Genomic DNA, 11809 nt, shown 5'->3' with positions numbered 1-11809 from the left:
TCTGGCCTGAGGGCCCCCATAGTTGCTGGCAGGGAGCAGTGGTGGGAGAACAACAGAGGCAGGGCAATGGGCTCCTGCAAGACTCTGCTGCATGAGAGGACAGGTGCTGATTCTTTAGCCAGAATTAGTCACGGAGCCAAGTGAGAGGCAAACCCAGCCCAGGGCTGTCAGTAAGAGTAAGAGGATGCCTCATTCATAGGGGAACCCAGAGATGATGCTCCCTCCCTCAGCAAGGCAATGGGAAGTGAAACAGACTGGATGCCGTGTCAAACAATCTTTATTCAAGTTATGCAATATACAAAAGTTGAGGTTTCATGTAGTTTCAGTATTAAAAGGCCAATTGATCACTCTCAACCCGGGCTTGTTCAACACCTTACCTGAGCTTCTATAAGAGGAAACAAAGCCCAGAGCACGGGCACAGCCATGTATGGGCACCTCAGGTGATAGCTCTGCTCTCCCCCTGCTCTGCTCTCTCAAGAGCAGGCCCAGGCACCTCAAATGAGAGGGCTGGGTTGGAGCTGGGCTTGTGGCTTTAGGAAATTAGAAAAACGGACTAGGTAGGGAATTAAAAAATAGACTTTGTTAGGAGCAGGAAGCAAGAAACCTTTGGGCACCAGTCAAAGTGAACATCACCATTCCCACAGCAGCAGGGGCTTCCTTGTGGCAATGAGCCCATACCCAGTAGCAGGAACCATCTGGGCCATGGGAGGGAAGCTCCCAGACCTCTTCCTCCACAGGTGGGCAGTTTGGCACAGATGTTGAGTCCAGCAAGAACAAGGTCTAAGCAGCAGATTTCGTCTGGCGTGAGCCAGACCTGGAGCTGAAGAGCTTCTCCACCATGATGCGGGCATAGCGGAGCCGGCGGGCCAGCTCCTGGCAGCAGCCATGCTCCTCGATGAGGCTCAGCTTGTACGTGCGGAAGTCCCGTTTCTCATCTATGTATGTGACAGCAGCCATGAGAGGGCACAGGATGAGCTTGGTGTGGTCCTGGGGGGGAGAGAACACACAGTCACTGAGCACTGTGCTCCTTGGGGCAGCAGCTCCTCTGGATGAGCCATGTCAGCAGCACTCGGAGCGCGGTGACAAGGCCCCGCTGCAGAATTCCTTCAGAGTGCAGCAAAGGGCAACAGCCAGGTCGACATGGCTGCACCTGGCTGCAGCAGCCAACCTGCTGCTCGAGAGCACGGCCCCTCATGAGCGAGGAGTATCTGGGGGCCTCAAGTACTGGCACAGACAGCTCCCAGTGCTCAGCGCCCTGGGCAAAACCTTGGCTCAGGTCATCCCCTCCTGCCACTTTCCAAGCAGCACCACATGCAGCCGGAGCCACGGCCTTGGGAAGAGCCTCACCTGGAAGAAGTTGATCTGCACAGTGCCGTTGCTGAGGTGCAGGATGATGGCACTGCGGGTCCGGAACCAGTTCCACAGGTAGGGCAATCGGGCCAGCTCATCCCCTTCCCGGGGCGTGATGTTTGCCCCTGCCTTCAGCAAGTGCTCACTCATGTAATTCCGGAAGTACTTCAGTAGTGTTATCTGTGGATGGGACAGGCTGTGAGGGGCCGAGGGTGACCCCAGGCACGGGAGGGAGCACAGAGACTGCTATCACAGGCCCAGAGCTTCCTTACATCTTTCAGAGCTTGAGGTGTCACTGCAAAAGCTTGTGGAAATCCTCAAAATTAATGTCTGACTGTGACAAGTCAGACTCGCTTTGCTGAACACTTTGGTACGTCCAAGTCATGTGAGCACTTAGATTTCTGTGAAACTGCTCATAAATGAGCCTCAGATAGCAGTCAGAGCTGCTGGTGTCTGTTCTTGGGACCACGTGTCACCACCTAAAGGAAGCCTGCAGAGTGCCAGTGACCTCCAATTGTAAATGTTTCTCCCTGGAACCCACCCTGCCCTCAAAGCCCAAAGCTGGCAGGAGTCTCACCACCCCCCCCCAGCCAGGCTCCTGTCCCCAGGACTGACCTTCTTGGTGAGGGCAGAGGGGCAGGACCTCACGGTGAAGTAGGACTCGTTGCTGTTCTGCTCAATGTACTGCAGGTTGTCCCCATCGTTGTACATGATGAGACGAGTGGAGTCATTGAAGAGAACCCCAACGCTGTTGTCACAGAGCTGGTAACCTGCCAGAAGGGACCCCCATGAGGCCTCCAATCTCAGGGGACCACCAGCAGTGGGAAGCACCAAGGCAGATGGTTTATCACTCAGGGATTCCCTAACGGCCACCTCACCAAGTCTTTGCCAGGTCTCCTCTTTGGGGAGGTCTGGGTGGCACTTTTCCACCTCTGGATTTGTCATCTCCCTTATTGCATCACCTGCTGCAGGAACAGCCTCTGCTGCCACCGTGGGTCCCTGTGCAGGCTGGGGAGAGCTTGGTGACCTCAGGCACAGGTAGCCATTGTCCACCTTAAAGTGGGCTGATGGTCAGTGACCACTGCTCTGGACTCCCAGGGTATTTGGTAAGATTGCTGGCAGAGGTCTTGGACACACACACTGGAATATGATGATTAAAAACCCAGACCTAGGAAATGCCCACATCCAGGCTTCTTCCAGCCCCTTCAGATACCAGGAAATCCTGAAGCATTGCCACCCACAGTATTTACCGAGTCCATATTTATCCGAGTAGTCCACCCATTTGCTAACCCAGAAGATGGGATTGCAGGCTGGGTCCTCAGCTTCTTCTGCAGGAAGAAAGTAGCTTGTTAGGAGACATTTCCCACAGCATGTGCATCCCACAAGGCCCATGGGCTGCCCCAGGCTCACCTTGCCTCACTGCAACTCTCTCGGAGGGCTTGGCTGCATTGACTGCAGTCAGCTGCTGCAACATGTCAGCCAAGTGGCCACTGACAGTATCCCCCAGCTCCCGCAGCCCCGCTGCTTCCTCCTTGTCCGGCAAGGTCTCCTGTGCAGGGCTGTCTAGTCCTGGGACAGAGAGAGAAGGGTGTGGATGTGTGACGAGGGAGAGGTTTCCAAAGGCACCAGACTTACACCCTACCCCAGGTATAGGCAACACCTTGCACACAGAATGGATCAGGTTGGAGGGGACCGTGGTGGGGCATGTGGCCCCACTTCCCTGCTCCAGCACGGTAATTCCAGAGCACAGGATGTGTCCAGAGGATTCTGGAATATTTCCAGTAAGGGAAACTCCACACACATTCTCTAGGAAATCTGTTCAATGCTCAGGCACTACACAGGAAAGGTCTTCATTTTCTGGTGGAACTTCCAGGGCATCAGTTTGAGCCCATTACAGAGCTGAAGTGAATGCAGTGCTTCCTCCCTACTTTGGTCCCAGGCAGAGCAAGGAGAGCCCCCTCATCCACAAAATGCTCCAAATTTCCATAATAATCAGATGATGTGAGAAAGGCACACTGAAGGTTGTGGATGCTGCTGGAGGCCAGGCAGGCTCTCTCCAGCACCGCAGCCCAGCCTCACTCGGGCACCCACACTTACCTTTGTTGAGCGCGGTCAGTGGCTTCCGCCCGCCGAGGTCCATCCCGCTGGGAGCCAGGGAGAAGCGGGGTGCAATGGTGAGGCAGCTAGTGGGCAGGCGGCTGGGGAGGTACCCTGAGGTGAAGAACTCGTCGTTCAGCAGCTCATCGATGGTCGGGCGTGTGGCAGGGTCGGACCTCAGCATCTTCTGGATGAGGTTCGCAGCCACGGGGTTGATGTGCTAAGGGACAGGTGGAGTTTAGAGACAGATCAGGGGACAATGTGCACTAGTGACAAATGAACAGGATTTATAACCCAGCAGAGCTCCAGTGCTGCTATCAGCAAGCAAGACAAAAGCCAGGGGAAGGAGAATTGGGCAGCACAGAGAACTGGCTCCTAATGGTACCCAAAGCCTGAGGTCAACAGACTTGAGCAAGACCAACTCATCAGCAGTGGGATGAGCTGGGGACCTGGCCCAGACCTCACAGACTTGCCCATGTCCATTCACCCCCACATGCCAACAGCCCAGATGGGATTTTTACCAGACTGGTGGGGGGGGGCAGGGAGCTGCTGCCTCCCCACGAGGTTCATGCCACCCCGGACTGAAACAGCCCCTCCCAGCATTGACAGCCCCTGCTACGTGAGAGCCCACGGAGTGTCAGACACAGGGGCTGCAGGAGGAGGCTGACCAAGCACCACTGCGAGCCAAACAGATCCTTCATGGGAAGCACCATACCTTGGGAATGGTGTACTCATTCTTCTTGATCCGGATGTATGTGTCCTTTAGACAAGAAGTCTCAAAAGGAGGTTTCCCCACCAGAAGAGTGTACCTGGGCATTCCCAGACAAAAGGGTGTCAGTTTTGCAAAAGAGACTCAGATTGTGTGCAGAAGCGACCCTGTTCTAAGCACACCCAGGGGCTTTCCTGGCAGAGGGAACACACTTGGCATTAGACACACTGACAGCTACATGTACTGTGCCTGACTCCTGGTTCCCAGGAAAGGGAAGCTGGGATCTAGCACCCTGCAGGGAAAGTAGGAAGCTGCCTGGCAGCAGGACTTAGCCAGGAACTATGGGAACAGTTATCTGGAGCTTTGGATCACACTGAAGTTCCAAGGGGTCAAGGAGACCAGAACCACAGGGATTGCCTGTCCCTGTGGCCTCTGAAAGGCAATTTGACTCACATGATGCAGCCAATGGACCAGATGTCCACCTCGAAGCTGTGCCCCTTCTTGCCCAGCACCTCTGGGGCAATGTAGTTGGGAGTCCCACACAGGGTCTTCTTACGCTCCCCATCATACTCTACCTTGGTGGCCAGGCCAAAGTCACCTGGAGGGACAGGGAGACAGGATATGACCAAGATGCCCTGGCTGGCTGGTTCCTGGGCTGAGGTCCCTGCCACTTACCGATCTTCACCTCCATGTCGTCGTTGAGGAAGAGGTTGCCCAGCTTGAGGTCGCGGTGGATGACGCGGTGGCTGTGCAGGTACTGGCAGCCCAGGATGGTCTGGCGCAGGTAGTACCGCGCCTCGGGCTCGCTCAGCGCCTTCCGCCGCTTGTGCAGCTCCAGCAGCGACTGCGGGGAACGGTCGGTCAGTACCGAGGCGGGGAGTGCGGGACGGGGACGAGGTCAGTACCGCAGGACGCGGGGAAGGGGACAGTCAGTACCCGGGGGACACCGACACCCGCCCCCCGGCCCCTCACCCTGCGGCGGCAGAGCTCCAGCACGACGTAGACAAAGTCATCGTCCTCGAAGAAGCCCTGGAAACCGACGATGTGGCGGTGGGAGAGGCTGCGGTGGATGGCGATCTCCATGGACATCTTCTCCTTCTGGTGCGGCTTCGCCAGCAGCGACTTGGGCACCACCTTCCCCGCGAACACCTCCCGGCTCTCGGCCTCGGCCAGCTCGTAGCACCGAGCGAAGCCGCCCTTGCCCAGGAACCGCCCGCGCACGAAGCTGCGCCGGGTGCGCGGGTCCACGAGCACCTTGGGCACCTCCTTCACCGCCGCTGCCGCCGCCGCCCGGGCCGGCTCCGCGCGGGGCTGCTCCGCCGGTGCCGCTGGCCGTGCCGCCGGCCTCACCGCCGGCCGCGCCGCCTTCCCGCCCGCCGCGTTCATGCTGTGCCCGTGCGGAGCTGCGCTGGGGCCGTGCGGTGCCGGGAGAGCGGCGGGTCCCGGGTCCCTGTACCGAAGCAGCGGTAGGTGCCGGTGCCGGGAGAGCGGCGGGTCCCGCGTCCCTGTACCGAAGCAGCGGTGGGTGCCGGGGTAACGGCGGGTCCCGGGTCCCTGTACCGACGCAGCGGTGAGTGCCGGGGACCCGGTGCAGCGGCGGGGCCGGGCTGGGCTGGGTCTGTCGCTCGGTCCGGCCGCGATTCAAAGGCGGCGCCGGGGCCGTTACCGCGCGCGGCCGCTCCCTATTGGCCGCAGGATTTAAAATCCACGCGGCGCGCGGGGCACCATGGGAGCCTGGGGCGGCACGCGCCGGCGGGGGCGGGGCCGGGCGCGCTCGGACACACTCCCACGGCGCGCGCGCGTGTGCGCGGGCACCGGCGGCCGTTGGTGGTGGCCGCGCGCGCTCCCGCCGGCCCCCGACGCGCGCGAGGCGCGCTCCCGCTGCCGCCGCGGAGCCCCGAGACAAGCGCGGCCCCGCGGGACTCCCGAGCGCGGGCACGAGGCGCTCCGTGAAGGACGTTCCCTTGGGGTTTGCACCCGGCGTGGATTTTCCCGGAAGAGGGACTGCGGCGGCACCGTCCGCTCCCCACAGCTTCCATGTCCTGCCGGTTCCCAGCGGGATTCCCGCGGGTGCCCGAGAACCGGTCTTTGGGCTGGTTTTTATTCCGTAGACATCCCCCACTCCTGCTGCCCCTCGGTCCCCTCGGGTGACAGCGTGGCAGTTCTGTGGGGCTGTCCCTGACCGCACTGCCTCCTCTCCCCACACGGACACGCCACCCACTGACGCCCCCTGCCCCATGGTCCCCCGCCCCAGGGTCTCCAGCACTCCCAGTGCTGGCTCCTGGGCCCCACTTGCCATGAGAAGTGACCACGGGATGTTTCCATGCCTTAACTCCATCACCAATGAAAAATAACCCAAAAGCAAACAAAACCAGCAGCAGTGCCTTGGTCCAGGCATCTGCTCTGCTTCCTGGCACGCACAGTCCCATGGGCTGAGGGTAGGGACTTAACATCATTTGGCCTTCCTTCCCCACCAGCAGAAGCTGTTTCCTTCAGCCCTGGCTAACACAGAACAGATGTTCCTGCCTAGCATATACAGTGCTTTTGCCACATGCTGGCCCCGTGGGTTGAGCCAATGCCCCCAGCTGAGCCTCACCCACAGGCATGGGTCATCGGTGCCAGGGTGTGATGGAGAGCTCAGTGCACGGACAGAGCCCTGCAGGTCACCATAGCCACAGTTCAAGTGTCATTCCCGCCATGGAGTTGGACCATCTTGGGAGATTCTGCTCCCCACAAAGCAGGCACGGCCCCCACTTGCTTGGTGACTGAGAGACCTTCCCACACAGCCCCTCGCAGGCTCCCTCAGCTACTCGAGCCGAGTCATCACTGCCTGGCCCAGTGGTACAGGGAGGGGGGGTGTGTTCCCAGGGACTCTGAACGTCCTCAAATCCAGCAGCACACCCTGCCCGTCCCGGTCAGAGCAATGCCGAGCAAAGCACACAGGGGATCAATGAAGCAACACAGCAACTTGGGGGTAGAAGTGCTCAGTGTTTGTACAAGATTCCTGAAAGAAGACATTCCCCTCCCTGTGAAATACATTTCCCCACTCTTGCAGCTCCTCTGGCTACAGGCACAGCCTCCTGTGTCGTTTTACGGCACCACGCTGGATGGAAGGCTGCCAGCAGAGCTGGGACTCCCCATACTGCAGCCCTCTGACACTCCATCTTCCCAGAACTGGCAGAGGCGGAGAGGTGAGCCCCAGAGGGACGCTTCAGAGGCAGGAGGAGAAAGTGGCCAATGTAAGGAATGTTAACAATGCTGGGTGTTTGGGATCTTCAGTGGTGGATTTGTTTTAGGCCCTGGCAGAGGCCACCTTAACAGAGACAACAAAAGAGGTTTTAATTAAGGCAGAAGAGTCAGCTCAGACAGCTAGAAGGACGAGCAGGCCAAGAAACATGTAATTGCAGTGACATATCCCTTCGTGCACTACAGCTTTGTTCTCCAGGTGATTGTGGAAATTCATCACTCAGACTTTTCCAGCTGCCATCCTACTCCCAAACTCATATCCCTTCTCCCACTCCTCTCCCTGCTACTGCAGCTGCTGATCAAATGATCCCAGTGAAATGCACAATGTGGTGTTGAAACTTTGAGGTGACAACACAGCAACACAGCACAGACACCCCACTCCTGCCAGACACTGCCAGAGACACACTACAGCAAAGCAGTGCTCTGAACACCTGCCTTGCACGAAATCTCACAAGCCCCAAATCTGTCAAATCTGTGACAGAGGAGCCTTCTCCAGCTCCTCAGAGGGAGAAAACAGCTGTTTCACACTGTACTACACTTTTTAAATGTACTACTGCATTACACTTTTTTAATGCACAGGACAGCCAGAATAGCCTGTAGCAGTCACAGAACAAGGGACTGTGGTTCACGCCCAGGCACAGCAGGAGTCTCAATCTAGTCTCAAGTTTGATTTGAAGAGTCACAATGAGTCACTTGAACAACTGAAGAGGCTTTAATTTACGTACAGTAAAAGTACAAACCAGTCAGTGGTATTACATGTGATGAACAGCAGCTACTACACACTGTTAGTACTCGTACAGCTATTTGCTATTAAGGTGTATCAGCACTTGCTACACAGATCAGCTGAGGCTCCAGGGCTGCTTATCCACAGCCACACAACTACCACACACCTAATGTGTGTCCTGGCCCCAGCTGCTACACTACAACATGCAGTTGTAAAACCTAGAGTTTAAACCCAGTTTAAAACCTAGAGCAGGACTATGCTAAGCTTTAATAGAGCACAACCAGAGCAGGCAGACTCGTGTGCAGCCAGTTTTCTGTACTCAGTCAGGTACACAAGCATCGGATGCCTCCAACTTTCAGAGCTGCTCTCAGCAAGAACTATTCCTGCTCTACTACATGTCCAAAATTAAATGTTCACTCTTTCTGAGAAGTCGGAGTCTCGTTCTTAAGTTTCATAACGCAGAAAAACCCCAAAGAGCTTTCTGCAAATATAGACACTGAGTAATAAATGGGGACAGTTGCAGCATTCTCTCATTTTTAATTACCCACTTTCTGCTGCATTGAATTCTGTGAATGACATGGCAATCCTCTTTTCAAAGGCCTTTGGCTCTCTAAGGTCTGTGATATTCAGGAAGTGGCACTGACCCCAAGAACACTAGCCCTGAGGGGTGAGAGCACAGGACTGACATCAGTCTGCTTCAGGAGCTAAAAGCTAAGACACATCCTGTCAGGCACAGAAAGACAGGTGTGTCAGCCAAAACTCCTAAAGCCAATAGCAGGATGATGAACCCCTGGAGAAAATCCCAGAGAGAAATGGAAGAGGCCATGCACCTCAGCATGCAGGCCCATGGGACAGCAAGTATTGTGACAAAGGAAAGGCCTGGGTCTAACGAACCCCAGTAAGTGCCCAGAGCACACCCAGAACAGCCCTGCTGGGGTGGAGACTGCTCCTAGCAAACCTAAACCTAGCTTTGGGCTAGGACAGAACTAAACAGACAGGCTGAGGCTGCGGAGTACGTGTCAGCTCTGCCTCGTTCCCCAGCAGCTGCCCCAGCTCCAGAACATTCAGTGGCACAATTCAGACAACGTGGAATGGAGTACACTAGATGAGGATACAAAGTTTGAACAGGACACAGCAGCTTTCACGAGGGACTGCTTGGCCAGGCCAGTGGCACTGAGGCACACTCACGGAAGTGCTCAGGAGAGCACAGGGCTCTGGCCTCACTGGACAACACCCCTCTCCCCACCCCCAGAATGTTCCTGTGTGCCTGAAACATGGGAAATGGGCTACTAGACCTGAGTGAGTGGCAAGAACTTCTGGTAATAGCTCTTGGTAACGTCAATCATGAGTTCCTGGGTGCATTCCGGGAGCTCCCCAGAGAAGAGTCCTGGAAGAAGAACAGTGTTATGGCCAGCAGTCATCGTGTACCACCTATATACCACGCACTAAAACAGGGAGTTTCACAAGTTAAAACTGTTACTTTTCAGTGCAGCAAGTGCCTGATACCTTTATTTTTAGGCATTAAATGCTAATAGGCAACTTTGTTATAGCAATCTCATTTAAAATAAGAATATCCATGTTATCTGCACTTCTGTGCAAGGGAAGATAAAGGGAGCATACCTGGGCAGCCCGAGAAGACAGTGAAAGGTGGGACTACAGTTTCAGGAGGGAGTACTGTGTTGTCTAAGATTTTGCAGCAGTCTTTCAAAACACATCTACGTCCCTGAAACAGAGAACAGGAAAAGTTTATATTTACAACACTATAAACATGAGATCTTCTTCTTATTACTGATATGCCACCTAAAATTCAAGAAGATTAATAGCTCAAAACACATTCTGTATAAGAAAGCACAGGAATAGATCTTTACCCTGACTGAATACTCCTCCCAACAGAATTAACTTTTCTTTTTGAGGGAAAAATGTCTGCTTCCTTTCAACTAGCACAGGTACACGCAGCTGCACATTAACATGTCAATGTTCAAACTGGCACCAAAAACTCAAGTCAAGCACTACCAGTAAGGCTTTCTCTACCTCAGCACACCGTAGCCTTGACTATTTGGTCTTATTTACACAGAAACACGATTCCACTTGTACTCTGTGGTCAGGCTGCCTTCCCCGGGCAATCCCATTAGCCACAGGGACAACACTGTTGAGAGGGACTTTCCAGCCAGCACCAGCTGAACCCACTGTCCTCAGAAAAGCAAACCTGAAAGCTCAGCTTCCTGCAGAGAAGGAAGAGGAGGAGGAGGAAGGAACAGTGCAGGGAAGGTGAGCCAGCTCCAGCCAGCTGGTGCAGACACCTCTCAGCTGTTGTCACAACTTCTCAGCAGCACCCACGAGTTTACAGAAAATACAGAAACAGCACTCACAATGACACAGTTCTTGCCTATGTGAACATAGGAGCCAATCTGGGCCGCGTTGACAACACAGTCCTCTTCTATGAAGACATGGTCACCAATGTGCAGAGGGAAGAAAGCCACCCTGCAACAGGAGAGGTATTTGTTTGTGTCCAATAATCAATCAAAGTGACACTGCTAGACCAAAGTTTTCTGTTCCCAGCTGGATTAACAGATGTGGATCTGGTGCTAAGGGAAGCAGACAGTAGTTGGGTTTTTCCTCTCTAAAGGATGGCCCAAATGAGAAGGAAGATCATGAATAAACGCACAAAAACTGAAACATGCTCTTCGTTTTGCTCTTCTGATCTATCCCAGCCTTTCCATTCAACAGTCTGACACGGACACCAAACCTCAAGGCACAGCTCAGCATCTGAGGGAAAGGCAGGTTTGAGAGACGTATTTCTGCAAATTGCTGCAAAAGAGACAGGGTCCTCCGAACACAAGACTCAGCAAAGCTGACGGATTTTTTTAGGTAACTCCCTAAAGGAAGGGGCCTCTTACCCTTTACTGAATTTCTTGAAAGGCGGCCTGATGACGCTGCGACTCTTCACCACACAGTGCCGTCCGACCCGCACGTTCGCCAGGTCACCACGGATGATGCAGTCGTTCATAACTATTGTCTGCAAAAGGACAGAGAGCTAAACGAGCTCCCTCTGCTACCTGTGGCAACAGTTATTACACAAACTCATGCTGAGATCTGGTCACTCCAGCAAGATTACCTTACTTTAGAGACGATTCTTTCAGTCAAAAGAAAAGTGACAGCAAAGCAAAAGTACAGGAGGTAGGAACCACCAGCTGTGCTCCTGTCATGCCAGTGAGCATTACAGAGCCAGGCTTAGGCACAAAACAGAACCGTGTGTTGTTCCGAGGAAAAAAGCAGCACGGGCTGCTCGCAGCAGGGGAAGGGCAGTGATGCTGAGGAAGAGCAGCGCTGGGGACCGCAGGCGGGGCACGGGGGCGCGGGGGACCGGGAGGGGACACGGCAGCCGCCGCCTGGCGCTCACCTTGCCATTGAGGACGATGTTCTGGCTGCCGCACAGCACGGACTGCCGGCTCACCTTGTTGCCGGAGGCCTGCGGGGAGAACGGGCGGTCACGGCGGGTGTCCCGGGCCCCGCCGCCCCCGCAACGCCCCGGCGAACCCGGCTCGGCCCCGCGGCCCCCATACCCCCGCTCCCCACGCCCCCGCACCGTCTCGATGTACTCGGACTTGTTGTAGAGCATCTCGCTGAGCTCCATGGCCGCTGCCGCCCGGCCCCGCCCGGCTTCCGGCGCGTCACCTCCGCCC

General features: G+C 55.6%; 2 protein-coding genes across 2 annotated transcripts; both read right to left on the bottom strand.

Annotated features, from left to right (window-relative positions):
- Positions 1–259: 259 nt before the first annotated feature.
- PLK1 (polo like kinase 1) lies at positions 260–5831 on the bottom strand. Its single transcript, XM_039560473.1, has 10 exons — positions 5129–5831; positions 4832–5000; positions 4610–4754; positions 4163–4256; positions 3448–3667; positions 2761–2919; positions 2601–2678; positions 1966–2120; positions 1348–1530; positions 260–987 (listed from the first exon to the last, which is right to left on the bottom strand). The coding sequence occupies exons 1-10, from the start codon at positions 5540–5542 to the stop codon at positions 781–783; spliced, it is 1824 nt and encodes a 607-aa protein (XP_039416407.1). The 5' UTR covers positions 5543–5831; the 3' UTR covers positions 260–780.
- Positions 5832–7124: 1293 nt separating this feature from the next.
- Positions 7125–11802, bottom strand: DCTN5 (dynactin subunit 5). Its single transcript, XM_039560336.1, has 7 exons — positions 11713–11802; positions 11527–11595; positions 11024–11142; positions 10496–10607; positions 9747–9849; positions 9422–9513; positions 7125–7469 (listed from the first exon to the last, which is right to left on the bottom strand). The coding sequence occupies exons 1-7, from the start codon at positions 11758–11760 to the stop codon at positions 7449–7451; spliced, it is 564 nt and encodes a 187-aa protein (XP_039416270.1). The 5' UTR covers positions 11761–11802; the 3' UTR covers positions 7125–7448.
- Between the last annotated feature and the right edge of the window lie 7 nt (positions 11803–11809).

Source organism: Corvus cornix, chromosome 14 (genome assembly GCF_000738735.6).
Source record: "Corvus cornix cornix isolate S_Up_H32 chromosome 14, ASM73873v5, whole genome shotgun sequence".
In the NCBI taxonomy this organism is placed as follows: Eukaryota; Metazoa; Chordata; class Aves; order Passeriformes; family Corvidae; genus Corvus; species Corvus cornix.
Note: the sequence above shows the minus strand (reverse complement) of the source record. Positions and strands in the feature narration are given on the sequence as shown.